This window comes from Macaca thibetana, chromosome 8 (assembly GCF_024542745.1).
Source record: "Macaca thibetana thibetana isolate TM-01 chromosome 8, ASM2454274v1, whole genome shotgun sequence".
Taxonomy (NCBI): domain Eukaryota; kingdom Metazoa; phylum Chordata; class Mammalia; order Primates; family Cercopithecidae; genus Macaca; species Macaca thibetana.
In genome coordinates, this window is record NC_065585.1 from 1611935 (window position 1) to 1638253 (window position 26319).

Genomic DNA, 26319 nt, shown 5'->3' on the forward strand with positions numbered 1-26319 from the left:
GCTCTGTCGCCCAGGTTGGAGTGCAGTGGCTCGATCTTGACTCACTGCAACCTCCGCCTCCTGGGTTCAAGTGATTCTTCTGCCTCAGCCTCCTGAGTAGCTGGGACTACAGGTGCGCACCACCATCCCCGGCTAATTTTTTGTATTTTTAGCAGAGACGCGGTTTCACCATGTTGACCACACTGGTCTCCAACTCCTGACCTCGTGATCCGCCCGCCTCAGCCTCCCAAAGTGCTAGGATTACAGGCCTGAGCCACCGCACCCGGCCGAATTTCCTTCCTTTTTAAGGCTGAAAAATATTTCATTGTTTGTATGGACCACATTTTGTTTATCATTCCATCCACCCATGGACACTTGGGTTGTTTCTGTCTTTTGGCTATTGTGAAAAATGCTGCAGTGAACATGGGGGCACAAATATGTTTGAGTCTCTGATTTACATTCTTTTGGGAATATAGGCAGAAGTAGGGTTGCTGGATCATACGGTAGTTCCGTTTTTGTTTTCTCCTAGAAAGGCAGATTGCCACATGCAGCGCCTCATTTGGATGTGTCTGGAATCTTGGAAGCTTGACTACCCTACATTCTCCTACAAATGGACCTTGAGAGCTTGTTTGGAGGTTCTAGCAGGGGAGCCCAACTCCTCTCTTGGGTACAGTCGTCCCCTTCGATTGAGCCGCAGCTTTGGGAGGGACGCACATGAAACAGTGAGGAAGGAAGGGGACACTGACCTAGCCAACCAGATCAGCCGAATCAACCCTGGCAATCAGTGGGATGACAGGTGTCGCAGCCAGATCGCCCTCATATCCGGTAGTTCTACTTTTAACCTTTTGTGGAATCTCCATAGTCTTCTGCGGTGCTGCGCCATTTACATTCCCACCAACTGCGCACTTGTACGTGTTTCCACTGACGAACCAAAAACTTTCATGTTGCCGGGCGCGGTGGCTCAAGCCTGTAATCCCAGCACTTTGGGAGGCCGAGATGGGCGGATCACGAGGTCAGGAGATCGAGACCATCCTGGCTGACACGGTGAAACCCCGTCTCTACTAAAAAATACAAAAAAACTAGCCGGGCGAGGTGGTGGGCGCCTGTAGTCCCAGCTACTCGGGAGGCTGAGGCAGGAGAATGGCGTGAACCCGGGAGGCGGAGCTTGCAGTGAGCCTAGTTCACGCCACTGCACTCCAGCCTGGGCAACAGAGCGAGACTCTGTCTCAAAAAAAAAAAAAAAAAAAAAAAAAAAAACTTTCATGTTTTCAGAGGTTCAACATGTCTATCCAGGGAAACTTGCTCTCCGATGTCTTCTCCTCTGGCCACAGTAAGAGGTTTCACAGACCCTCGTGGGTCAAGAGTAACTGTTAACTGGCCCTTCTCCCATGGGGTCCCCCCGTAGACCTCCAACTCTCAACTGGGGCGAAATGAAACGCAGGGACTGTGGGAAGGAACTGCGGTATGGGCTGGGAGGGCCCCAGGTCTCGCCCCTCGCCCAGTCTCCCAAGGGGACCCGATCCCGGACTGCACAAGCTGGGCCGCGCGGCCTCCCAGCACCCGAACCGCCCCTTCCCAGCTGCAACCAGGCTACTTCCCGACGCTCACTAGTGACGTCCCCGCCTCGCTCTGCGCGTGCGCGGCTCCGCCTCTTCGCTGCCGTTGCCAGGGGGACGGCGGGTCGTCTGCTGCCGGCAGACATCCGGGCCTGCTCCCCGCGGCTCCGCCCCGGCCCGCTCTCCCCCGCCAGCGGCAAAAAGGTCGCGTAGCGATGACGTCGCGGGGGCTTGGCCGGGCGTCGCGGACTTGGGAGATGGAGGAAAAGGAGATATTACGGCGGCAGATCCGTCTCCTGCAGGGTAGGTCCGGCCGGGGCCAGGACGCGAGTCCCCTTCTTTCCCCCTCACCTCGCGGCCGGTCTCTGTCCGCCTCGTCGAAGGGGTCGCTCACCGCCCGCGTGTTCCTGGTGGCGGCTGGTGTGGGGAACGGTAGGGTCCGCCAGCACTTGTGGGCCGGCTCAGGGCCCGGGTCAGTCCCCGGCTCCAGCTTTGTGGAGGGAGCGGTGCCGGCCCTGCGGGGGCTGCAGAGGGTGGAGGCAGGGCCATCGCTTAGTAACCCGCGGGAGGCGGCGGCCCTCCCCACCTCGGCGCCCACCCTCGCTCCCCGCGCCCCACTGCGGGACTGGGACTGGTTCATGGGTCATTTCGGCAGAGCAGGCTCCGGGCGCACGCGGGTTCTTTTCTTGACGCCCATTTTTTTTTGTTTGTTTGTTTGTTTTGTTTTTTTGAGACAGAGTGTTGCTGTTACCCAGGCCGGGGTGCAGTGACGCTATCTCGGCTCGCTGCAACCGCCGCATCCCGGGTTCAAGCGATTCTCCTGCCTCAGCCTCCCGAGTCGGTGGGATTACAGATATGCGCCACAACGCCCGGCTGATTTTTGTATTTTGAGTAGAGACGGGGTTTCACCATGTTGGCCAGGTTGGTCTCTAACTCGCGACCTCAGGTAATCCACCCACCTGGGCTTCCCAAACTGCTGGGATTACAGGCATGAGCCACCGCTCCCAGCCTCGACGCCCAGTTTTGATGCCCCTTTTCTCCAAACAGTCACACTTCCCTTGCATTTCAGGCGCAGACTCAACAGGCTTCAGCTTCCACACTTAAACATTAAAAAACCCAAATTGGTGTTTCTAAACTTAAAAAAAAAAAATCCATGTACGAACGCAATGGCCCACGCCTGTAATCCCAGCACTTTGGGAGGCCATGGCAGGAGGATGGCTTGAGCCCGGGAGTTTGAGACCATCCTGGGCAACATGACGAGACCCCGTCTCTACAGAAAAATTTTAAAAATGAAATGGGCGTGGTGGCTTGCGCCTGTAGTCCCAGCTACTCAGAGGTGGAAGGTTCGCTTGTGCCCAGGAGGTCCCGGCTGCAGTGAGCTGTGATTGGGCCACTGCACTCCAGCCTGGGCAACAGAGATAAGCCAAATAAAATAAATAAAAAAAGCCAAATAACATCTCAAATAAAAAGCCAAAACCAACCAAACAAAAAAAAACTAACAAAAATTAAAACTCCTTTTTTTTTTTTTTTTTTTTTTTTTTTGAGACGGAGTCTGGCTCTGTCACCCAGGCTGGAGTGCAGTGGCGCGATCTCGGCTCACTGCAAGCTCCGCCTCCCGGGTTTACGCCATTCTCCTGCCTCAGCCTCCCGAGTAGCTGGGACTACAGGCGCCCGCCACCTCGCCTGGCTAGTTTTTTGTATTTTTTAGTAGAGACGGGGTTTCACCGTGTTCGCCAGGATGGTCTCGATCTCCTGACCTCGTGATCCGCCCGTCTCGGCCTCCCAAAGTGCTGGGATTACAGGCTTGAGCCACCGCGCCCAGCCTCCTTTTTGCTTTTACTCTCACAAAGGGAAGACTTAAGGATTGGGAAAGTGTGTATGGATAAGAGGCCAGGTGGACTGCCTCCCACTTGGGGACACTTCTTGGGCTCCCATCACACCTGCTCTGGCGTGTCACCACGTCTGGACATGGCTTTCTGTGTCCCCAGGGGCAGGGCCTGTGGTGGGGGAATGCCGATGACTGGGAGGCTGGCTGCTGCTAGTTTGCTGGTTGAGTCGGAGCACTCCTGGCTGCTGCTGCCCTTGCTTGTGTTCCTGGCCCTCCTGCACCGGGATAGCTATCCAGGGACTTATTTGGAAAGTCCTGTGATTGTGTCAGTTTACTGCAGTAGGACTCTAGCCCATTGCTCTCTCCTCTTCTGCAGGGAAGACTGTGACGTCTGGCAGGGCAATGGTCTCTGCTCCTAGTATTCTTTTTTCCTGTTGTCAGGCATGGCGTCCTCAGGAGTGTCAGTTCTGTTACCCTTAGTGGAGTGACTCCTTTCCATCTGTAGGCAAGCCAGAGGGCCTGCGCGGCCGACTTGTCCCCTCTGATTCAAACAGTGCAGAGGGGATCGTTGCGATTCTCTTCAGACTGAGTGATACTTCTCATCAAAGGACTGTGGACTCAGTAGACCAGCAAATAAGGGTTGTACCACATGGTTCATTTTTGTGTTAAGCAGGTGGAAGTAGGATTGAAGTGGAGCTGTTGGAGAAAAGGCTCATAGAAGTGACAGGCCCAGGTGACGCGGACTGAGTTGTCAGTGAGTCCCAGGTGCTGGGGGCTGTGCCTCCTGAAACCAGCAGGGGCTCAGAAGTGAGATGAGATCTGGGGGTATCTTGCCAGCTGATGCCCTTCCAGGGTAGTCATGATTGTTACGGTTACCCTCTGGCTAACTGAGCCTGTGGTTCTGTCTTCTCAGGTCTAATTGATGACTACAAAACCCTCCATGGCAATGCCCCAGCCCCTGGTACCCCAACAGCTTCTGGGTGGCAGCCACCCACTTACCACAGTGGCAGGGCCTTCAGTGCCCGCTACCCTCGTCCAAGCCGGAGGGGCTACTCCTCACACCATGGGCCTTCGTGGCGCAAGAAATACTCCCTCGTGAATCGGCCCCCGGGACCCTCAGACCCACCTGCCGACCCTGCTGTGCGGCCGTTGCACGGGGCCCGGGGGGGCCAGGCTCCTGTCCCGCAGCAGCACATCCTTGGGAGACAGGTCCAGCTCAATCAAGATCAGAATGTGGTCATCAAAGTTAAACCACCATCAAAGTCTGGCTCTGCCAGTGCTTCAGGGGCCCAGCGGGGCTCTTTGGAAGAATATGAGGACACCCCCTGGAGTGACCAAAGGCCCCGGGAAGGTGAAGGTGAGCCCCCTCGGGGACAGCTGCAGCCCTCGAGACCAGCAAGAATCAGGGGGACCTGCAATGTGGAAGATCCTCTTCTGGTCTGCCAGAAGGAGGCCGGTAAGCCCAGGGTGGTGAAATCAGTGGGCAGTGTGGGCGACAGCCCCCGGGAGCCCCGCCGGACAGTCAGCGAGAGCGTGATTGCCATCAAGGCGAGCTTCCCATCCTCCGCTCTGCCCCCACGCACTGGTGTGGCCCCCGGCCGGAAGCTGGGTTCTCATTCCGTGGCCAGCTGTGCTCCACAGCTCCTTGGGGACAGGAGAGTAGATGCTGGCCACGCAGATCAGCCAGTTCCGTCAGGCTCAGTGGTGGGCCCAGCCAGACTGGCCTCAGGACCCAGGCAGGCCCGGGAGGCCTCGCTGGTTGTGACCTGTCGAACTAACAAGTTCCGGAAAAACAACTACAAATGGGTGGCTGCCTCCGCGAAGAGTCCCCGGGCTGCTCGGAGGGCCCTCAGTCCCAGAGTGGCTGCAGAGAATGTGTGCAAGGTCCCTGCTGGCACGGCAAACAAGGTGGAGAAGCCGCAGCTCATAGCTGACCCAGAGCCCAAGCCCAGGAAGCCAGCCACGTCCTCCAAGCCAGGGTCTGCCCCCAGCAAGTACAAGTGGAAGGCCTCCAGCCCCTCTGCCTCCTCCTCTTCCTCCTTCCGTTGGCAGTCAGAGGCCGGCAGCAAGGACCATGCCTCCCAGCTCTCCCCAGTCCTGTCTAGGTCCCCGCCAGGGGACAGGCCAGCCGTAGGACTCAGTGGCTTGAAGCCCGTCTCTGGGGAGACCCCACTTTCGGCTTACAAAGTGAAGAGCCGCACCAAGATCATCCGGAGGCGGGGCAGTACAAGGTGGGCATCTCGGCTGGCTGCGGTGGAGTGTGAGGGGCTGTGAGGAGGGTTTGTTTGGCACCCCGATGGATCTTCTGAGCTCGGAGCTTTGCCTGCAGTTGGGTTCACGTTTCCAGCAAGAAATGAGGCAGGAAGTGCTGCTGTGGTGGTTTGGGCTAGCCTGGGGCACAGAGTGAGGGGGCAGGTTTCCCATCCCTCATGCTGCTGGCAAGCCCATGCTTTCTCCCGCTGGTGAGAGACAGCAGCTTCCATTCCAGTTGCACAGGGTTCACAGAGGGAAGGCTTTGGGCCAGGCCAGGCGCAGGGGGAGTAGCTCCCAGGGACCAGCCCAGGGTCCATGTGTCCCCAGGGGGATGGTGAGACAGTGAGAGCAGGTGTCTGCCCCTGGCCTGGAGCTGCCAGCCACATTTCTGTGCTGGGAGGTGGACCAGGGCTCTGGGCCCTGCCAGGGGTGTCTGGTGTTTCCTTTCTGCCCTGTGTCTAGGGCTAGGGCTTGAGACCTGGCCTTTGCTGGCCCCCAGGCTGAGGACTGCTCCTGCTGGGCTGATGGGCGGGGACCAGGAGCTGCTGGTAGGCGGGAGCCTCCTTGGGCGTTCCTGGCTTTGGGCTCTGTGGCCTGCCTCGCGGAGTGCTGAGGCTGCGGTTGGCCTCTGGTCCCAGGGCGACCAGATTGGTGTTAGGTCCCGGCCCCCTTGGCTAAGCAGCCAGGCAGAGTCACTCACTTGCTTGGCACACTTCTCTCCCGGCCTCCACCTTTGCGGACTTGTGATGAGACTGAGAGATGGTGTCATGGCGCAGTGCTTGGTCTGGGCTCAGGGACTCCATCAGGTTGGCAGCTAAGGTGGCAGCTGCACCTGCTGGGCAGAGGGTGGAGGTCCTGCCTTCGTCATCAGACACAGTGGCGCGCACTGTCTTGGAAGGCACCTCCTTGCTGCACACCCCTGCTGTCTGGTCTAGGTCGCTGGCTCGTGTAGCTCATTCTCTCTGGCCCTGCTCCCCGAGACAGGTGCTGTCTTGAGGCACATGGGCACCTGGCTCCCACTCCTGGCTGTTTCTCGGTGGCAGCTCTGCTCTAAACCATGCTGGCAGCTCCCTCTGTCCAGGAAGTGTGGAGAGGGAGTGCGGAGAAGCTGCCCCCTTACTGAGGGGCTCGGAAAGCCACGTGGGGCTGGTGGCCGCTCTCCTCAGGGATGTTGGCCCTTCCCTTTGCCCCATGCAGGGACTCCTCTGGCCTGGGTAGATGGGGAAGGGGTGGACATATGTGTGGGGACAGAGTGCTGAGGCCCGTCTGTTCTCCCTGGAAGCATGGTAGCCTGCCCTAGTTCTGGGGTCGTCTGGGATTGTGGATCCAAGCCTGCCGCCTCAGCCTGGCTGTGGAGGGTGGGCAGAGCTGCCATGGGTTGAGGGAGGCAGGGTCCGGAAAGGACCCGATGTGGCCGGGTCCTGGCCTTCAGGAGCTGCTCCCATGCTCCTCGGGTCCTGGTGAGGAAGGGTAGGTGGGCAGAACCCCCAGGGCTTGTTGAGAGCTGCCTGTATTTTGTCTCCACAGCCTTCCTGGAGACAAGAAAGGCAGCCCCGCACCTGCCACCACCGCCAAGAGCCACCTCAGCCTCCGGCGGAGACAGGCCCTCCGGGGGAAGAGCAGCCCTGTCCTGAAGAAGACCCCCAACAAGGGCCTGGTACAGGTCACCACGCACCGACTGTGCCGCCTGCCTCCGAGCCGGGCCCACCTCACCACCAAGGAAGGTATGTTGGGAGCAGGGGCGCTGGGTACTGGGGCTGGGCATGCCTGCACTGGATCTGCTGGCCTGTTAGGAGCCATGGGCACCTTCCCTGCCTTATGCTGTTAGAGGCCCTGACTGCGCGGGCACTGCCTGGCAGACGGTGGTGGTGGGCTGGCGGGTAGAGGAGAGGGCCCGGGTGCTGCGCCCTGCAGTCTGGGTGTGGGATGTGCTGCTAGGCAGGCGCTGTGGCCTCTTCTGTGTGTCTCTTGGTATGGACCCAGCTACGTCCCTCCTGAGGGAGGAGGGGCGGCAGCTGCTGAGCCCTTAGGCAGGGGTGAAGCCCTCACTTGTGCTGTGCTGGGCACCCCCAGGCCTCTGCCTCCTCCAGGGCCCTTCTGTGCTCAGCTGGCTGGGGCTGCAGGTCTGCCTGCCCTGCCCTTTCTGAGTGTCACATGGTGCTGTGCGAGTGTTTTGAGCGGCCTGAAAGAATTGGTCTGGTCTCCCGCCGTACCACTCTGAGTGCACCCGGTCCTGCCTGGAGAGAAGTGGTCTGAGCTCCTGAGGGCCCCTGTGGTGGCCGGGGAAGGTCCCGGCCTGCAGAGAAGTGGTCTGAGCCCCTGTCGCGGCCGGGGAAGGCCCCGGCCTGGAGATTGTGGGGTGTAGCGCCTTTGAGGTTGACCCCCACTGCGGTGATGGTGCCGACACACTGGGGGAGCAGCCTCCAGGCGGGCACGTGGTTGGGGGTATGTGGTGAGAGTCTAGCCCTTGGGTGTGGCACCCCCCAGACACTGTAAGGGTCAGCGTGGAGCCACGTTTGTCCGTGTGCACCTGGTCCCGTGCGACTCTGTGGCTCCCCTGGGCGCGTTAGGGCAATGGCTTCCTGAGCTCGTGTCTGTGACATCTGGAGAAGGTGGGGTGTTGGGGATTGAGCAGGCTTGGACCTGGGCACTCCGACTGGGGACTGGTGCTCAGAAATCTAGCCAAGGCTGGCGTGGTTGCTCACGCCTGTAATCCCAGCTCCTTGGGAGGCCAAGGTGGGAGGATCACTTGAGGCCAGGAGTTTGAGACCAGCCTGGCCAACATGGCAAAACCCCGTCTCTACCAAAAATACAAAAATTAGCTGGGCATGGCGGCACATGCCTGTAATTCCAGCTACTCGAGAGGCTGAGGCAGGAGAATTGCTCAAGCCTGGGAGGTTGCAGTGAGCTGAGATCACGCCACTGCACTCCAGCCTGCAGCCTGGGCAACAGAACAAGACTCTCTCTAAAAAAAAAAAGAAACCCATTCAAGCATACTATCATCTAGGGAGGCTTCAGAAGACTGTGGAAGGAGCTGGGCCTGGGCAGAGCCAAGAGTCATGTGGGGGCTGCCACGGGAGGGCAGGGCGTGTGGTTCCAGATGGAGGACTGAATGGGGCGATGCAGCCGGGTGTTGCAGCACGGGGAAGGGGGGGCAGGCGAAAGTGAGGCTGGGGGCGCTGGTCGGCTGTCCCCTATTAGCAGACACCTGCTGCATGCCAGAACACGTGGATTTCATCCTGGTGACAGGGAGCAAGCAGAGACCCATGTGGTCCCTGGTGGCCACAGTGAGGTGGCCGGATGGGGGTTAGGTCGTGGGCTTGTCTGGGAGTGGATAGTAGGGTTGGCTTGGACAGTTGGCAGTGTCCCCTGGTCACCTGGGGAGGAGGGGTTGAGGAGGCGTCCAGCTCTGGGAGGCCAGGAGGGGCTGCTGAGCCCTAGGAGGCCGAGGCTTGCAGATGGCATGGTGGTTGGGGTGAGAGGCTCCCCACTCGGTGCAGGGTCAGCCCTGCTCACCTGGCCTGCTCCCTCTTCGGGCCTCTAGTAGAGTGGGGCATAGGCAGGGGATGGGGGAGGCTGCTTCCGGCTGATGGGGCCTTGCTCGGCACCCCCGGACTCCTGTCGGAAGGAGTGTGGGCTTGGGAGGCCACCAGCTTCACCGGCTGACCATTGAGGAGTGCACGGCTGTGGGGCTGCTGCGGTCCTGCCTCACTAGGGGGAAGGGTGTAATTGATCTCATCTTTTTTTTTTTTTTTTTTTAATAATGTTTTTAGAAACAGGGCCCTGCTTGCCTCCCAGGCTGGAGTACGGTGGTGCAGTCACGGCTCACTGCAGCCTCAACCTCCTGGGCTCAAGTGACCCTGCTGAATAGCTGGGACCGCAGGTACCGGTCACTACGCCTAGCTAATTTTTACTTTTTTTGTAGGGACAGGATCTTGCTTTGTTGCCTAGGCTGGTCTTGAACTCCTGGGCTCACGGGATCCTCCTGCCTTAGTCTCTTAAAGTGCTGGGATTACAGGTGTGAGCCACTGTGCCCAGCCAAACTCATAAAGACCAGTGTGAAGCTGGGTGTGGTGGCTCACACCTGTAATCCCAGCACATTGGGAGGCTGAGGTGGGCAGATCACCTGAGGTCAGCAGTTCAGGACCAGCCTTGGCAACATGGCAAAACCCATCTCTACTAAAAATACAAAAATTAGCCGGGCGTAGTGGCAAGCGCCTTAATCCCAGCTACTTGGGAGGCTGAGGCAGGAGAATCACTTGAACCCAGGAGGCAGAGGTTGCAGTGAGCGGAGATCTTCAGCCTGGGTGACAGAGTGACATTTTGTCTCAAAAAAAAAAAAAAAAAAAAGACCAGTGTGACAACTGCATGGAGTGAGAGGAGAGGGTCCTGTGTGAGGAAGGGGTGGGGGTGGGGAAGGTGTCCCCCTGACTTACCCACCATTGGCCCATCTGGCAAGCACCGTTGAGTCACTGTGCCTGGCAGCCTGCTGGCTCCTGGGGTACTGCAGTGAAGGTGAAGAGATGATGAGGCTGGAGCCGCCTTCCAGTGGTGGAGACAGGCAGCCCCCGGAGTGCTTGTACATCAGCCAGAAAGGTGCTTCTGGGTGGAAAATGCCTTCTGAGGAACAGGCAGGGGGATAGCACAGGACCAGCTGCAGAGAGGTGGTCGGCGAGTGGGAGGGCTTCTCTGAGGAGGTGACCTGAGCAGAGAGGAGCGAATAGGGCTCAGCTCTGTAGGCTGAGATGGAGGTGGGAATGAGCTTGCTGCGTTCTGGAGCACGAGGAGGCTGTGGGGCCGGTTCTGGAGCACGAGGAGGCTGTGGGGCCGGTTCTGGAACACGAGGAGGCTGTGGGGCCGGTTCACCGTCTGGGAGTGTGGCTTGGAGGGGGTGGAGCCAACGGGGCAGAGGGACCAGGTCCCGGGAAAGGGTCTTGTAGGCCACAGGAGGCAAAGGGGGGTTGGTTCTGGTTACGTTGGGAAGCCAGGGAGGGACAGGGGAGGACCCTGGGAGGGGAAGGTCCAGGGCCCCAGGGTGTCTGGCAGGCCTGAGCAGGCAGTGAGTCAGGAGGGCCTGTGTGTGAGGCTGTGGACGCCAGGCCAAGGAGCAGAGTCCACACGCTCTCAAGCGGGCAGGGAGCCCATGGCGACGTGTGCAGAGGTGAGAGGCCGGGCCTGCATCTTGGCCTGGTCACTCAGGCAGCTGATCCCAGAGACAACCACTGCAAGACTCCAAGCTGGCCGCAGGGGAGATGGGCATGGCCGGGGCATCTGCTGAGGTGGGAGGCTGGGGCCCGGGAAGCTGGTGAGTGGCTCCCCGAGGCGCCCTCCCACAAGGCCCACCATCTCCCTCCCTGCTTGCCTAAGAACTGAGGCTTGCCTGTCCTCAGCCCTGGTCAGGTGGGCCTCTGGGCAGGGCCCAGCTTTGTTTCGTTTAACACTGCAGTGCCCTGGTGAGCCAGTGAGCCCTCCCGCGTGGCCAAGGCCTCCATCGGCCGGGGCGTTCGTTCCTGGATGCCGGGGTTGTGTGGGCTGTGGGTGGGGCCGCCAGGTGGGGCTGCTCCTTCGTTTGGCTGTTTGGAGTTTTCTTTCCCCATTTTCTGCCCAGCAAAAGCTTAGTTCCAGCTCTACCTCTCCTCTTCAAGGAGAGGGCAGTGTCCCAGTGTCCAGATGGGGACGACTGCCCTGTGGGCTCCTGCACTGGGGACCGGCTTCTGACAGCTGCCAGGCAGCCCTGCTGCCCCGTCCCTCCCCCGCCACACTTCAGCCTTGCCGTGCGGCCCAGTGGCCAGCAGAGGGCGTGCTTGCCCCTCCTATCCCCTCTGTCCGCCCTTTTTTGGTAATTGATCGCCTAATTTCTTCTTTATGTGAAAGAAAGCAGATATCAAGTAATTTGCAGCAATAACCTGCTAATGCTGGGCCAGTATTGAAACTCCCTTGTTCATTTCAAGTGGCAGATAAAACGCTAATACATGATTATCCTTGCAAATTGGATTATTTTAAATAACCAAAAGGCTACGGCCAGGAGAAAGCGATCCCATCTCCCCTGAGTTACTATTGCAGCGTAATTGCCGCGTTCAATCAATTTCCCTGGCATTAGAAATTCCATCACAATCAACATTAAGCTTTATTCATTGTGATGGCTAAGAGCCGGGCCATTTCTCCTCTTTTTCTTAACTGGCAAAATTAATCAGGGAAAAGATTTTAAACATTTACCCGTGCGAAAGAGGTCAGCCCTGCCACTATATTGCTCAGCAGATAAGGGGGCTAATAAAAAGAAAATTGAATTACTAATGATCACCAAGAACAGAGTATATAAAACCTGGCCATCGCCAGTTCAGGAAAAGGGAGAATCAATTTTCTTGGGACAAGGTGCGTTCATTTTTTATTTTGGCGCATATTATCAGCAATTTAATTTGAGAGGCATAAACAGGAGGAAACAGTTAGGGAATAATGAGCCTGGAGGTGTAAAGTGCCGCAGGATATATGCTGTACACAATTTATTTGGCACAACAGATAATCGCTTTAATTGAATTCAAAAGTGCATTGTTCAGCAGCAGCATGGCGGCTCACGTCTGGGGACTGAGACTGTTAGGAAGGCTCCAGTCTGACTCCTCAGTGCCTTTTCTCCCCTGTCCTCTCCTGGCCCTGCGAAGTCCTCTGGGCCTGGAGTCAGACCTTGGCTGGGGTGGGGCAGGGGATTCCTGGGGGTCTCTCCCTCTGCCGTCAGTGTGCCCCTTGCCTTCCATTTCTTCCTTTCCTTTTCTCCTGGGGATGGGTCTGTTGGCAGCTGGGGGATGAGAATGTGAGACACTGGCCGGGCGCCGAGGCTCATGCCTGGAATCCCAACACTTCGGGGAGGCTGAGGCGGGTGATTACTTAAACCCAGGAGCTCAAGACCCGCCTGGGCAAAGTGGCAAAACCCCATCTCTACAAAAAACGCAAGAATTACCTGGGCGTGGTGGCACATGCCTGGAGTCCTAGCTACTCGGGAGGCTGAGGTGAGAGGATCACTTAGGTCTGGGAGGTTGAGGCTCTAGTGAGCCATGATCGCACCACTGCACACTGCAGCCTGGGTGACAGAATGAGACCTTGTCTCAAAAAAAAAAAAAAAAAAAAAAAAAGAAGCTATAAGACAGCCCCAGAAGGGCGGCCTGGGCGAGTAGCCTTTGCTGGAGGCTGCAGTAGAGACCTGCCTGGGTTGATCGGTCTCTGGTGGACCGGTGCTGGAGAGGGCATTTGGGCAGAAGAGATGAAAACCTTTTCGGAGTCTGAACATGGGGTCCTGTCTGCCACTCATGTAACTGTGGCAATTAGTGCTCTTGGTGTGCAGTGTTTACAGAACACACAGCTGAGCCATGTGGCCAGGCCCTCACTCTGGTGCGGGGGATGCGAGGCCAGCTTCGTGGTACGTCCTCCTGGGGCCCGTTGCTGTGCTCGGCCACTCTGGGATGACAGGCATGACTCCCTAAGCCTAGCCGGCCTGTGCAGAGGAACGCTGTCCAGGCTGTACACTCCAGGCCAGGCCAGAGTGAGGGCCAGCTCTCCCACCCACCCCAATGCGCCCAGGCTGAGGAGCTTCTTGGTGGCGGGAGGTGATGGAACTCCTACCAGCCACATGGAAGCATCTGCTCTTTTATGCCAAGGAAAAGTCGTGGTAGGTGGGTAGGCAGTGGTGTCGTCATCTGCTGGGGTGGGAGGGCCCCCTCTGCTTCACCCACCCAGGATGGTGGATGCATGCCATTGGCCTGCCCCCTTACCCCATGGCCTGGAATGAGCCCAAGGCCCTGCCTGGGAAGCAGCCACCTTCCCAGACTTGTTGCCAGTGTGCTGGGTGAGGGTGTGGGCCTGGCAGGTCCTGGGCACACCTGTGGTGGACAGAAAGGGCCTGGCTTACATGGTGGTCTCGTGTGGACAACCAGGCTGGGTCGAGGCCTGCTGGCTGCCCAGGCTTTGACAGGTGCCAGGCCAGGCATCTGCCTCTGGCCCAGAGCTTGCTGCACAAAAGGCGATTCCTACCCATCCCTCAGTTCGCCGTGCCGGCCCCAGGGTGTGGAGGAACTGCTGTCAGCATTCGCAGACGAGAAGTGGAGTCTCCACTCACCCCAGCTCACTGGCAGAAAGGGCAGGCGTGGGTCTTGGACCCTCCTCTGGTGTCACCAGGTGCCAGGGCTGCCCCACCCGGGTGAGTCTTTTGGGGCCTGGATGCCTATTCCCTGCGTCCGAGTTTCTCTGAGGAAGTGCTTAGGGATACGCCGTGTGAGCTGTTGGCCCTCAGCCCCTCCCTGCCACCAGGTGGTTGTCGTGGCTTCCCCCAGCCCCAGAGCGGGACCCAGAGTGGGACCTGAGGGGCTGGGGTCCCTCAGGCACATGGGCTAGAGGGTGAGGATACTGGGTCTCACCCTCTAGCCCTGGCAAAGCCAAAGGCAGCTCCCAGGAGCCCTGGCCGTCCGCCCAGTCGTTTGTGGGGTCTCCCCTGACTGTGGTGCGACTTTTCCACGAACACTGCCTCCTGACTGCTGGGTCTCGGAAGGGCCTGCCTTGGCGGCTGTTCATGGGACCCCTCTGAGTCCTGGGGCCCTCCCGTGTCCTGGGGTCCTCCCTGTGCACGTGGTCATTTCTGTGTTGCCTCCCGGTACCTTGGAGAGGGGTGGTTTGCCAGGCAGCCCTGGCATCAGAGGCCCGGGTGGATTCTGCACCCAGCCCGTGCTGTGGCTTTGCACTGTTTGGCCACAGATGCTTACGGGGATGTCACTGAGCGGGCACCAGCTTGGGAGTGTGGTGGCCCCTCTGCCTCTGTCCCCAGCGGCTTCTCCCAGTGACCCCCGCAGCCTGTGGATTCCAGTGCATGGGAAAAACCCAACTGCTTTCTCTCAACTGGCCCTGCCCCCACCGAAGACCCTCTGTAGCTCCAACCAGGCCCAACCTCTGGCCAGGCTCCTCCCCCACCCTTAGGGGTACACAGTTTGCTCCCCTCATTCGGGAGTCTGTGAGGTGGGCCATGGTCCACCCTGCCAGGCCAGCTCCTCTAAGATTGCGTCCCAGCCGCCCCGCCACCGTGGGCATTCCTTCCTCCTGCCTCATGTTTTTTTTTTTTTTTTTTTTTTTTGAGACGGAGTCTCACGCTGTTGCCCAGGCTGGAGTGCAGTGGCGCGATCTCGGCTCACTGCAAGCTCCGCCTCCTGGGTTCACGCCATTCTCCTGCCTCAGCCTCCTGAGTAGCTAGGACTACAGGTGCCCGCCACCACGCCCGGCTAATTTTTTTTTGTATTTTTAGTAGAGACGGGGTTTCACTGTGGTCTCGATCTCCTGACCTTGTGATCCGCCCGCCTCGGCCTCCCAAAGTGCTGGGATTACAGGCTTGAGCCACCGCGCCCGGCCGCCTCATGTTTTGTATTGCAGGAATTGCCGGATTATTGTCCGTCCTGTCCGTAGGAAGGTGCTGTGGGCAGCACCCTGGCTGCCCTGTGTGCACTTGAGCCTCAGGCTGTGGCAGCTCCTGGTGTGGGTGAGGCGCCCCCTCCCAGAGGACTGGGCCTGGGCAGAAGGGAGGGCCTCGCTCCCTCAGGAGACCCCATGGGCAGGCCTTGAGCAGGAAGGCGGGGCAGTCACCATGCTGAGTGGGCAACCGAGGGGTGAGGGCCTGGCAGAGGGCTGCCCACCAGGAGGAAAAGCCACAGGGTTCCCTGCCCCGACACTGTCCTGCCCCCTTTGAGATGCACAGGGTGGTGGAGGTTGGCGGCGCACTCGGAGGCTCAGTGAGCAAGTGGGCAGGGTGCCACCAGCCTCGAGCCCCGGCCTCCAGCGGAGGGGCTGGTTTCTGTGCCATCCGAGCTGCAACCTCCTGTGCCAGGCTGCTGGGAGGCCTTTCTGAGCCTGGCGGTCTCCCCAGGAGGCTGGCCGTGGCTGGGACGTGAGGCATCGGTGGAGCCCTGACCTGCTGCACAGAGCCTGAGAACAGAAGCCTGACCGTGGAGGGCTCTGTCGCCGCCTGGCCCAGGCGTGGGCGCTGGCCCCACAGCCCCTCGGCAGTGCCACCTGGCTTCTGTGGTGAGCTGGCCGGGTCTGGGTCCCAGCCTTGTGGGGAGCTGGAGCGCTGTGGTCAGGAACAAGATGGCTCCCCTGCCCTGCGCAGAGATGAGTGGCGGCCCCTGAGGAGGCAGGAGTGCCCAGGGCCCGAGGCGCACCACAGGGTGGATGCCAGGGTGGGCTTACTGTGTCTTGGCAGTGGGGGAGGGTGCCAGGGGCAGAGGGGCCAGAGACTCTCCCATGGCCCCAGCGAGAGTGAGGGGCAGGCACCCTGCCCCATGCTGCTAGGTACGGGAGAGCAGCCCTGTGTTGGGTGCTGGAGGCTTGGATCTTTGCTGGATGCCAGGAGGCAGGGTTATGAGCCCCCAGGCGTGATGCGGGCATGGCCTGGCGGGAGACTTTGGCCCTGTCTGTCCGTTCTCCTTGCTGGTGCTCGGTTCCGTATCTGTGAATGGGGTCGAGAGTGTTTGCCGTGGGGCTGGGTGTTTGTTGTGGGGCTGGGCGTTTGCCGTGGGGCTGAGCGTTTGCCGTGGGGTTGGGCGTTTGCCGTGGGGCTGGGTGTTTGCCGTGGGGCTGAGCGTTTGCCGTGGGGCTGGGTGTTTGCCGTGGGGCTGGGTGTTTGCCGTGGGGCTGGGCGTTTGTTGTGGGGCTGGGCGTTTGCCGTGGGGTTGGGCGTTTGCCGTGGGGTTGGGCGTTTGCCGTGGGGCTGGGTGTTTGCCGTGGGGTTGGGCGTTTGCCGTGGGGCTGGGTGTTTGCCGTGGGGCTGGGTGTTTGCCGTGGGGCTGGGTGTTTGTTGTGGGGCTGGGTGTTTGCCGTGGGGCTGGGCGTTTGCCGTGGGGCTGGGCGTTTGCCGTGGGGCTGGGCGTTTGCCGTGGGGCTGGGCGGTGCTTTCGGGTGCTGTGGCCCGGTGTGGTGTTCCAGCTGGGCTGCGCTGGCGGCCAGCATTGCCCACCGGGGAGGCTCTGCCTGGCGCCTCTGGGGCATGTGATCCAGCACTGCTTGCTGTGTGCAGCGGGGCTGTTCGATTTTACTGTGGTGAACCCCGTGGAAGGGCGTGAGAGCAGTTAGAGCTGGAGTCCTGCTTTCATAAGGGAAAAAGAAAATGCTGAATTGGGCTTCAGGAAAGGCAGCCACAGCGATCCTTGAATCTTGCATAAATTATCAGGCATGCCGGAGGCCTCCAGTTTTGCGTGTGTTGTGGCTGTGCTAATTAATTACTCCACAGAACTGGCATGGGGTTGCGTGTGTGCCGTGGTGGTGCTGCACTGCACTGTGGGCGCAAAGCTGAAGATCTGGGCTGCCTGGGCAGGGTGGCGTTCTCAGGAGAGCCAGAACTCACACTGCCGTAGGACGCTGGGTCCCCAGACTGGGGACAGCTTGGGCTGGTCCTTTTGTTGAATGGATTGAGATAGTCCTCTTGTCCCTCTCCTCCCAGCCCAGGGCTGCCACGTCCCTCTAATCACATGTCTTGTCAGACTTTGAATCAAGTGCAGGACACCCCGGGTGGGTCCCTCACCCTGGTGGTCTCTCTCAGGAGTCCACCAGGCAGTGGGTGTTGGGGTGCAGGACACAGGCTCTCTCATCACCTGCCAACCCCCACCACGCAGCCAGGGGCACGCTGCCGAGTGCTCGGGTGACTGGTGGGCATGGCACAGGGCCGTCCCAGTGGCCACCCCTGCTGGCCTGGTCCTCTTCCCACTCTGCCGGCGTGTGCTCTTCCTGTGACCGGCCTCTGGGGTCTGTCTCCAGTCACAGCCAGCAGGGCTTATGCTGCCTGCCTCCTGGCGGTGTCTTTTCGCCAGCTCTCGGTTCTCCCACTGGAGTAACGGGGGCATGGCTCTGCCAGCCTCAGCTGGCCTCCTGTTGAGGGGCTGGGGAGTGGGTGTGGCTCTGGGCACTGAGGCGGCTTCCCAGCTGGGGACGAGTGTGGCCTGCGCCTTCTGGGATTTGGCCCCTTCTCCGCATGGGGTCAGGATGTTGCTGGGCCCCCGTGTAGGCCCCTGCTGGGGCTGCAGCCTTCTGCGCCCCATCTGCTGCCCATAAGTGGCCCCTGCCAGCCTCCTCTGTCTCTCCACCTTGACCCTTGCCTGAGGGCACTTGCTGTGGTGCCACAGGTGGGTCATGGCAAAGCTGGGTGTGGTCAGAGTCCATGTGGACTTGGGCATCGTCTGGGAACCCTGTGATCCCACTGGTTGTTTCTCCCTGCACCAAGTCTGATCATGTTCTGGGCGGGGTCCTGTTGGGCCGGAAGTCCTGGTTCCCCAAGGGGTCTCCTGCTTGGCACCAGCAGCAGTACTGGGAGAGGAAGTAGCCCCAGCCCAGTGTTTCCTGCCCACAGACACCTGGTCTTCCTGCCACTCATCCTCCAGAGCTGGCCCTGCCCTTGCTCACTGGGCATCTGCTGAGCTCTGGGGCTATGTTGGGACCGTGACTGGTGGGCCAGCCCAGCGAGGCCCTGATGGCACGGGTGTGACTCTTGGTGGGAGGTGCTGGGCTCTTGCCTGATGGCAGACAGAGAATGTCCAGCCAGGGTCTCTCCAGGGCCTCTCCCACTGGACCCCCACTGAAGTCAGTGCCCTCTGTGGCCCACTGGGGCAGCAGCCTGCATCCTAGCATGGGTTTCAGTGCGGCCCTGGGTGGACTTGAACTATAGTGGCTGTGAGGGTTCTCCCGGTCCCCCACATCTTCAGCGCCAGTGCCAGCACCCTGGGCTCTGGGCCAGCTGCAGGCTGATGCCACTGAAGCGGGGACAGTGCCAGGCCCAGGCAGAACGTCAGGCTTGGGGTTGTGTGGCAGGCATGGCATCCAGATGGGTGGGGAGACCTCCTGGGAGAGTGGTGCACAGGCACTGCCTGCTCCCGTGGCCTGGCCCATTCCCTGTCCTCCTGTCCCATCCTGTCCCTTGGTACAGATCTGCTGCAACCATTGGCCAGCTCTGGTCACTGCGTGTGTGCTGAGTGGTGGAATCCCAGCTGGCCAAGCTGTGCTTCCCGTAGAGAGGTGCATGGGAAGGCATAGCAGGAAGACCAGGGCTGTCTGTGGCACCCTTGATTGGAGCCCCCTCTTTCCAGGGCTGAGTCCAGTGACCGCAGTCTCTGGTCCGTGTCCTCGTGGGAGCAGGGCGACATGCAAGGAGCCCCTCAGGATGGGCCCCAGGGACGCTCCTGTCCCCGCTCCCAGCTGAGACCTCTTCTTTCCGTGCTCTGGGGTCCCTTGGGTGGCTCTGCCTTGGGAGGGACACAGAGTCTCTGGGCCCAGCTGTTCTGGAAAGGGCAGGGCCACATGTCTCTCTTCAGGGCTTCTAGATGGCCACGGGAATCCTGAAGAGGAGACCGCGGCCATGCCCGTGCCTGCGCCACCTGCCACCCCTCAGGGCCCTCCTTTCTGGTCCGCCTGCCGTGGCTGTCCAAGGCCGTGCCGACCCTGCTGTCAGGAGCTTTCACTCGGCAGGAGGCTGGCACTGTCACCAGCTCCTGGGGTAGCCTCAGGCCAGGCCAAGCGCTGCTGGGAGGTGCCACCCAGGCCAGAAGAAGCCAAGCACTTGCCACGGCCGTCTGGCCCGGCTGGACGGCGAAGTGCGACTGTGCGTGGCCTGGGCCTCGGGGCTCGCAGAGAGAGCAGATGGAATTTCAGAGGATTCTGTAGCTGGATATGATGACCGTAAACTTAGCAGCTTCTAGACGTTAAGTGTCAAGTTGTCTGTTGGTTTGCTTGAGTGTGTGTTACGGATCCCTGGTCTCGGAGATCAGCCCAGGGGCCCCAAGCTCCCTCTGGCGCCTTTGATCCGGGGGCTGGCAATGGTCTACACCCAGGCCAGGGACTGGCGTGGCACATGTGCGGCTTCTGCCGCTGGCTGGTCTGCGCAGCATGGACATGGAGCTTGGGCCGGGGCAGAGCGTGGCCGGCAGGTCCCCTGCTGTGGGGTTTTGTGTGCAGAAGCATCAGCTGCCCTCCCTATTCCTCTTGTTCCCCCAGGGAGCTGAAGCCCAGGGCCAGGCAGCCACCAGTGCAGCACAGCGCAGCTCACTCCCCTTTGCCTCGAAGGTGCTGCCCAGTGCAGGTGTCAGGTGTGCGCCTGGAGCTCACAGGGGCCAGTCTCCTCCCCCAGGGCCAGGGACCAGCTGCTGTTGGCCCCTTCCTTGACCCACCTTTGTGTGGCTTGCCTGCTGCTAGCGTGATGGCTTGGGGGCCCGGCTCTGAGGCCGCGGCCTCATGGCCCAGCTGGGGTTTCTTTGAGGCAGACCGGCTGGCGGTGAGCTCTGGGCCCTTCAGCCAGGTGTGTCTGACCAGCGCAGTCAGGCATGAAGTACCGAGGCTGCCCTGCGCTTGCAGAGGCATGGCTCCTTGCAGAGCATGGCACATGTCAGGGGCTCTGGGAACCTTAGCCCAGACCCCCAGGGAGCTCTCCCCTAGGGCCTGGTGTCATAGACTGTTTGGTAACTGTGGACTCCGGGACTGTGTCCCCACCTGCTGGAGTTGTGGGAAGGGCTGAGAGAGAGTGAGGCTCAGAGCCCACCAGGGTCTGCTCTGTGCCGGCCATGTTGCTCCAGGGCCCATCCTAAAACAGGCTGTGGGCACCGCAGGGGCACTGTGCCCGGTGTCTCTCCCAGGCACACTTGCCCTTCCTGCCCATTAGGGGACGGGGAGGCTGCCCTGGAGAGATAGGACCACCTGGGAACACGGACTTCTGTTCCAGGACTGCGCCCTCCCCCACTGGCTAGCTCTGTCTGGGAGACTCCTGGCATCCAGGCAGTCCTCCAGGCTGCCCTGGGCGCTTGGGTGGCCTTGGGTACCCCGACATGGCCCCGTGAGGCCTGTAGTGAGGCCCCGTCCTTCACCCACCCCAGCCCATGCCAGCTCGCTCTCCGTTGTCCTGCGGCCCCGCTCTGACTCAGTTGGCCCTGGAGTGTTGCTGCGTCTCAGTGTGCTCTGGCTCCAGCAGGTTAGTGGCGGGAGGTGGCAGCTCTTCTCCTGCCAATTGCCCTCTGCGTTATCTCGGGGTGATTCAGGGGTGGGGCAGCCTGCAGAGAATGCACTCCGGTGGCCACTTTCCTAGAACGCAGCAGAGGGTCTGCCTGCCCAAGCTGTGTGAGGACAGGGGCCCTCACACGGATGTCCTGGAATTCTGAGCTGTGGTCTCCCACTGCCTCTGGGAGCTCACCAAGGTGGTGCTTGAGGAATGGTGACAGTTGTCCTGAGGTGGCCTCCATCTGTAGCGGGCAGTGTCTTCCAGGATGGCTGCAAACACCACCCTCCCTGAGATCACCTTGCAGACAGGGTGTCGGGAAAGCATGAGCTGCAGGGGTGTGGTGGGAGCGTTCTGAAGCCTGCTCTTGTGGGACCCCTGTCGGGCTCTGAGCCCCTGGTGCTGCAGGTGAGCTCGGTTTCATTGTGCGTCTGTCTTTGCTACAGCCCCCGGGGATGTGGAGCAAACCTGGAGGGTTGTGTGCAGTGGGAGGTGTGGGGGCCAGGTGGTGCCCACCAGAGTGCTGGTTGACGAGGGAGCGGTGGCCAACACAACCGAAAGCACCTCCTCCAGGGAGAAGAGGCCTAGTCTGGGGCACCTCTGGGCAGGGCGTGTGGCAGATTGCCCCGTCGCTAGCCCCTGTCACTAGCCCCTGCCCCTAAGGGGCCCTGGACTATCAGGATGAGGGGGCTTAGGTTCTGTGTATGTGAAGGGCTAGGCTGGATGGCTCCAAGTCACCCAGGACAGGGCTCTTGCTGAAATCAGAGGGCAATGTATGTATTTTTGAGACAGAGTCTTGCTCTGTCACCAAGGCTGGAATGCAGGGGCACCATCTCACTGCAACCTCTGCCTCCCGGGCTCAAGTGATCCTCCCACCTTAGCTTTCCAAGTAGCTGGGACTACAGGTGTGCGCCACCACACCTGGCTAATTTTTGTATTTCATTCCTGGGCTTAGGTGATCTGCTTAACTTGGCCTTCCAAAGTGCTGGGATTCCAGGCGTGAGCCACTGCACTCAGCCCAATACGTTTGTGTGTGTGGTTTTTTTTTTTTTTTGACGGAGTCTTAGTCTTGCTCTCTTCCCTAGGCTGGAGTGTGCAGTGGCACGATCTCAGCTCACTGCAACCTCCACCTCCTGGGTTCAAGAGATTCTCCCACCTCAGCCTCCTGAGTAGCTGGAATTACAGGCTCACGCCACCACATCCGGCTAATTTTTGTGTTTTTAGTAGAGACGGGGTTTCACCATGTTGGCCAAGCTCGTCTTGAACTCCTGACCTCAGGTAATCCTCCAGCCTCAGCCTCCCAAAGTGCTGGGATTACAGGCGTGAGCCCCTGTGCCTGGCTTCCAATACAGTTTTAATGAGGCGAAGGAAATAGGCCTGTCGTCAGGTCGGGGCGTCTTCTGTGCTGTGCGGTGCTGCGGCCCACACGGTTGTGTGTGGCCCATGCAAAGACCTGTCAGGAGCAGCATGACGTCTGCAGTGAGCAGCCAGGCTCTGCTGAGGCCATGGGTCATCAGTTCTATTTCAGAGGTAAACTTGGATTCCGAGGGAAGGCTGGCAGAGGACCAGGTGTCAGGGGGCTCAGCACTGGGCCACACACTTACAGGGTAACTAGCAGCAGAGGGACCCCAGAGACACACCTGGGCAGGCATACCCCTTCTAGTCTGACCCCTCCATAGAGGGCACTTTGTGGGGATCCCCTGAGCCCCCAGCAGGGAGAACTCCCGTGACAGCCATGCCCATTGATGCTGGCTCTCCTTTCAATATGGGAGCCGCCTCTGTGGCCAGAGGCTGGGGCTGCATGGGTGGGGTGGGGGGTGGAGGACAGAAAAACCCTCCCTCCTGTTCTAGCACCTCTGAAAGATGCATGGGTGCTCGAGTTACGTTCTTCCTGGGGACCCCTTCTGGGGGCCTCAGGCTCTGAGAGCCCCAGACAGGTGCACTGGTGGGGGCGGGGCTGAGTCCTGGCCTCACGGCTGTGGGGTGGTGAGAATGAGGTAAGGCGGTGTGGGGATGCTGCTTGGATGGGCTGGCCTCCCAGGAAGTCCTCCGTGCCTGTCCCACCTCCTGCCTGCCCTGGCGGGTGCCACTGGACGGTTGCAGGTGTGGCTTGTTTCTGGGCCCTTTGAAAACATAAGTAGCAGATGCCCCAGGTACAGGAGGCCCGGAGCTGCTCCAACCTGGGCTTCCTGCCCACAGCCAGTCCCCCTCCCTGCTGGGAGCTCCCCAGAGGCGGACATAGTGCTGGGGGGCAGGGCCTGCCAGTGGGGCACCAGGACTTGAGGAGCCCTAAAGGCCTGGGAGGGGGTCCCAGTGGGTGGAGGGTGGGGTCAGTACCTTCAGACTTCCGAGGCTGTGCCCACATATCACCACTTTCACGACCTGGGTCTTGGTGTGCTCCGTAGCCTTGTGACCTTGGGCCATTGCCACCACCTGTGCCTCCGCCCTGTGTCTCCAGCCTCCTTGCCTCGTCTCATTGAAGGCGTCTTGGGAGGAGCCAGGCTGCCCCTGGGGTGGCTGTGGTTTTCTTGTTGAGAACACTCTGGGCTGGGCAGGGGCTGTGGCAGAGCCGGGCTTGCCCCTCCCAGGGTCTGTTTCCCTGTCCCAGGCTAGCTGTTCGCAGTGAGAGCCCTATGGGCTGGGCGGGCCGTCTGCCTGTGTGGCTGTTAGTGTGTGTGGGAAACCTGCCGCTGTGAAGCCTGATCCCCTCTCTGGGTAGACGGGCCAGAAACCCAGCCATGGGGGGTGCTGCTGGGCAGAGATCACGGTTCCCAGCCAGCAAGGCTGGAGGATGAGGGCAGGGAGGGGGCAGTTCCTGGCCTAGCTCCTGGGCAGGGGTGGGCCCTGGTGGGTGCCATGAGCTGCCCTCAGTGGGAAATCAGATGTTCTGTCCCGTGGGGCAGAAGGACGCTGTGAGATTCAGCCCCACAGCCCTGTTAGCAGGGCGGTGCCAGCCGGCTGGGATCTGGGCACATCCCTGACCTGCACCCCAGTGCTTCCCAGCTGGTTCCCACTGTGTGGGCCTGGGAGGACAAAGCAGCACTAGGGCTGTGTGGAGGCCTGGGATGGGCAGCTGGCCATCGGCTCCATCCACCCAGGCCTTCCTGGTGGCCTGCAGCTGCCCCTCCCACCGCATGCAGGGCTGGAGTGGCCTGGGAAGGGTGCTCTTACCTCCTCCCAAGTCAGGGGAGCCTGCCCCCAACCTGCCCTCTCCCAGGAGACGTCAGTCCCCTGCCAAAGAGCTCTCAGCATCTTCTTTGTTCCGTTGAGGAGGAGACCCCACCTGCCTCTTCCTCATGGTGGCCCCTGGGAGCATTTTCATGATGCTGGCCATGCATCCAGGACTGGGGCTGCCCTGCAGAGCTCTGGGCACCCCCACTGCTCTTGCCTTCTGCCAGGGCCCCTTCTTGGGCCCTGAAGAAGCCCACCCAGCTCCATTGTGCCTTCGTGTGGGAAGGAGGTGGGTAGGGCAAGCAGTACTGTTCCAGTCCTGCCAGGCCTGGGGAGCGGCCCTAGGCAGGCTATGGAGTGGTTTGTGTCTGTTGGGATGGCATGGGGCTGGCGGTCTGGCTGCAGCTCCCCTGTGGCACCGTCGGGCTCAGAGGTGCTGGGCCGTGGCTTCCCACGGGGTAGGGTACCTCTGGACTGCGGGGGTGTTCCGCGTCCCCTGCAGTGCAGCCTTTGGGCCCATGATGAGTCCTGTGCATGGGATGGAGTGGTGGCCTTGGCTGCCCTGAGGTCTGGTTAGGCTATTGTCCCCAGGTGGCCTGCTCGTGGGGCCTGCGGCTATGAAAGGTGAGGCGGGCTGTTTGCCCCGTGCTGCTGTGTGGGCCGCTGTGGCCCATGTGCACACACAGCATGGCACGCTTGCCTGTCCTTCCCATGGGTGCCAGTGTGAGCACACGTGCACACTGGTCAGATCTTGCCCGCCGCTTGGGGCTTGCCTCTGTGCACCCCGAGCCTCTGTTTCTGCAGCTGTGACGTGGGGTGCTCAGGACTGGGGTAATGAGGCATGTGAGGCTTAGTCATTCTTAACCTTTGCGCTTTCAAGACACATAAGCTCGTCTTACCGAAAGATGAGCTCCCAACCCCGGGTCCCGCCCACTGCACCATGGTCTGGGGCCCTGAAGGCCAGGGCTGGTGCTGGCCCCAGTGGTTCTCACCCATCCTTCCCCGTGCTCTCCCTGAAGGCTGGAGCCCCAGGGCATTGGCCAGGAGTCTAGTTAGGGGGAATGGAGCTGGTCGGGGACTTGTCTGCAGCCTGCCTCCTCAGCTCCTACCCTAACCCAAATGCAGGGCCACTGCCTGCCTGGCCCTGTGCCCCACTGCCCCCGGTCAGCTGTCGCCCCACTGCCCCCGTCAGCCGTCAGCACACTCGCTGCTACCCCTCCCCTCCTCTCCTTCAGAGGATCGGTGAGTCACCTTCCTGGGGAGGCTGGCATAGTGCTCGCTGCACCCTGGCCTGGCCTTAGACCCCATAGGGTCCGTTGCTCACTGTGCACTGGGGAGGCATCGCCGGGAGGCAGGCATTGCCGCTGGGGCTGCACCCCGTGCTTGGGGATGGAGGATCCAGAAGAGAGGGGATGGGCTTCCCTCAAAGGCAATGGGCTGCCGGCCGGGCTGGTGCCACCCCAGTCAAGGCCAGGGGAGCCTCTGTCCCTTGCCCCTGTGGCCCCCGTTGGGTCGGCTGAGGGCAGCAGCCCCTTGCTGCCTTCTCAGGGTCCCCAGTTGCATGTTTGTGTGTCCCAGAGGGAGCACAAGCTGTTGAGCCGGTGTCCCTGAGACTTGGATTGTGGCTCCCACGCACCATCTCCAGCCTTGGTGGGCCTGACCCCGATGCTGTGGCTGCCAAGACCAGCCCTGGAGGAGGCCCTCAGGGCACACCTGGTGCCTGGCACCCACAACCTCCCCTCTGCGGCCTGCCCACTGTCCCACAGCCATAGGAAAGGCCAGGAGTGGCCCAGAGGAGAGCAGCATGTGGCCGGGGAGTCCTGACAGCCTGCAGTTTCTGAGTTGGACACGTGGTTTCTCTCAGGGGCTGCTGCTTTCTGTAGAGGGTGTTGCCAGGACTCTCTCCAAAGAGTCTTTCTTGGGCTGTGCTCAGAGGAAGCAGAAGAGGATTCCTGAGAGAAGGCCGTGCCACATGGCGGAGCTGGGTCCTCGTGCCGCCCGGCAGCCACTTGGCCCCAAATCTGTTCCACTGACCTTGGGATCCAACCAGGCCCAGCCATGTGAAGGTCAAGGGTGGGCTGGGAGGGAAGGGCCTGGGGCTTCCTGGGTTAGGCTGAGGCCGTTTCCAGTCTGGGCTGCCCAGTGGAATCACCGGGGTCCCCCCAAACAGGAGCCTGACTCTGCACTAGGCATCCTGGCTCTGGAGCTGCCTGCTGGCCCACAGCACCAGCCCCTCTTGCAGCACCAGGGCCATGGCGTTCATGCAGAAGGGCTGGGTGCCCTGTGGACCAGGGGACCTGAGGCTCTGCTGAGTGGCCGCCTCCAGGTCCAGTACCCTGAGACATGGTGGCCAGGGCCTCGGGACTTGACCGTGCCTCGCTCAGAGCCTGGAGCTGCTGTCCTGGCCCGGAGCAGGTCTGTCCTCTGGGGGCTGCTCTTCCGCCCTCGAGTGTCTGGGTGCCCCCAGTAACTATGTGTGCAGGTGGGGCAGGGAGCACAGGTGGGCCTGGAGATTTGGGGAGGGAGCTCAGGTGCGG

The 26319-nt window shown here is 60.7% G+C and overlaps 1 protein-coding gene across 2 annotated transcripts in view; it reads left to right on the forward strand.

Moving 5' to 3' along the window:
- The first annotated feature begins 1682 nt into the window (after positions 1–1682).
- The window catches only part of ZC3H3 (zinc finger CCCH-type containing 3), a 106382-nt gene continuing 81745 nt past the window's right edge, over positions 1683–26319 (forward strand). The window contains exons 1-3 of one of the 2 annotated variants that reach the window (XM_050801005.1): positions 1683–1838; positions 4277–5594; positions 7144–7340. In XM_050801005.1, the coding sequence (XP_050656962.1) occupies positions 1751–1838; positions 4277–5594; positions 7144–7340 (1603 nt within the window). In that variant the 5' untranslated portion in view covers positions 1683–1750. The remainder of the gene's footprint in view (positions 1839–4276; positions 5595–7143; positions 7341–26319) is intronic. The other variant, XM_050801007.1, reaches the window with a different exon arrangement.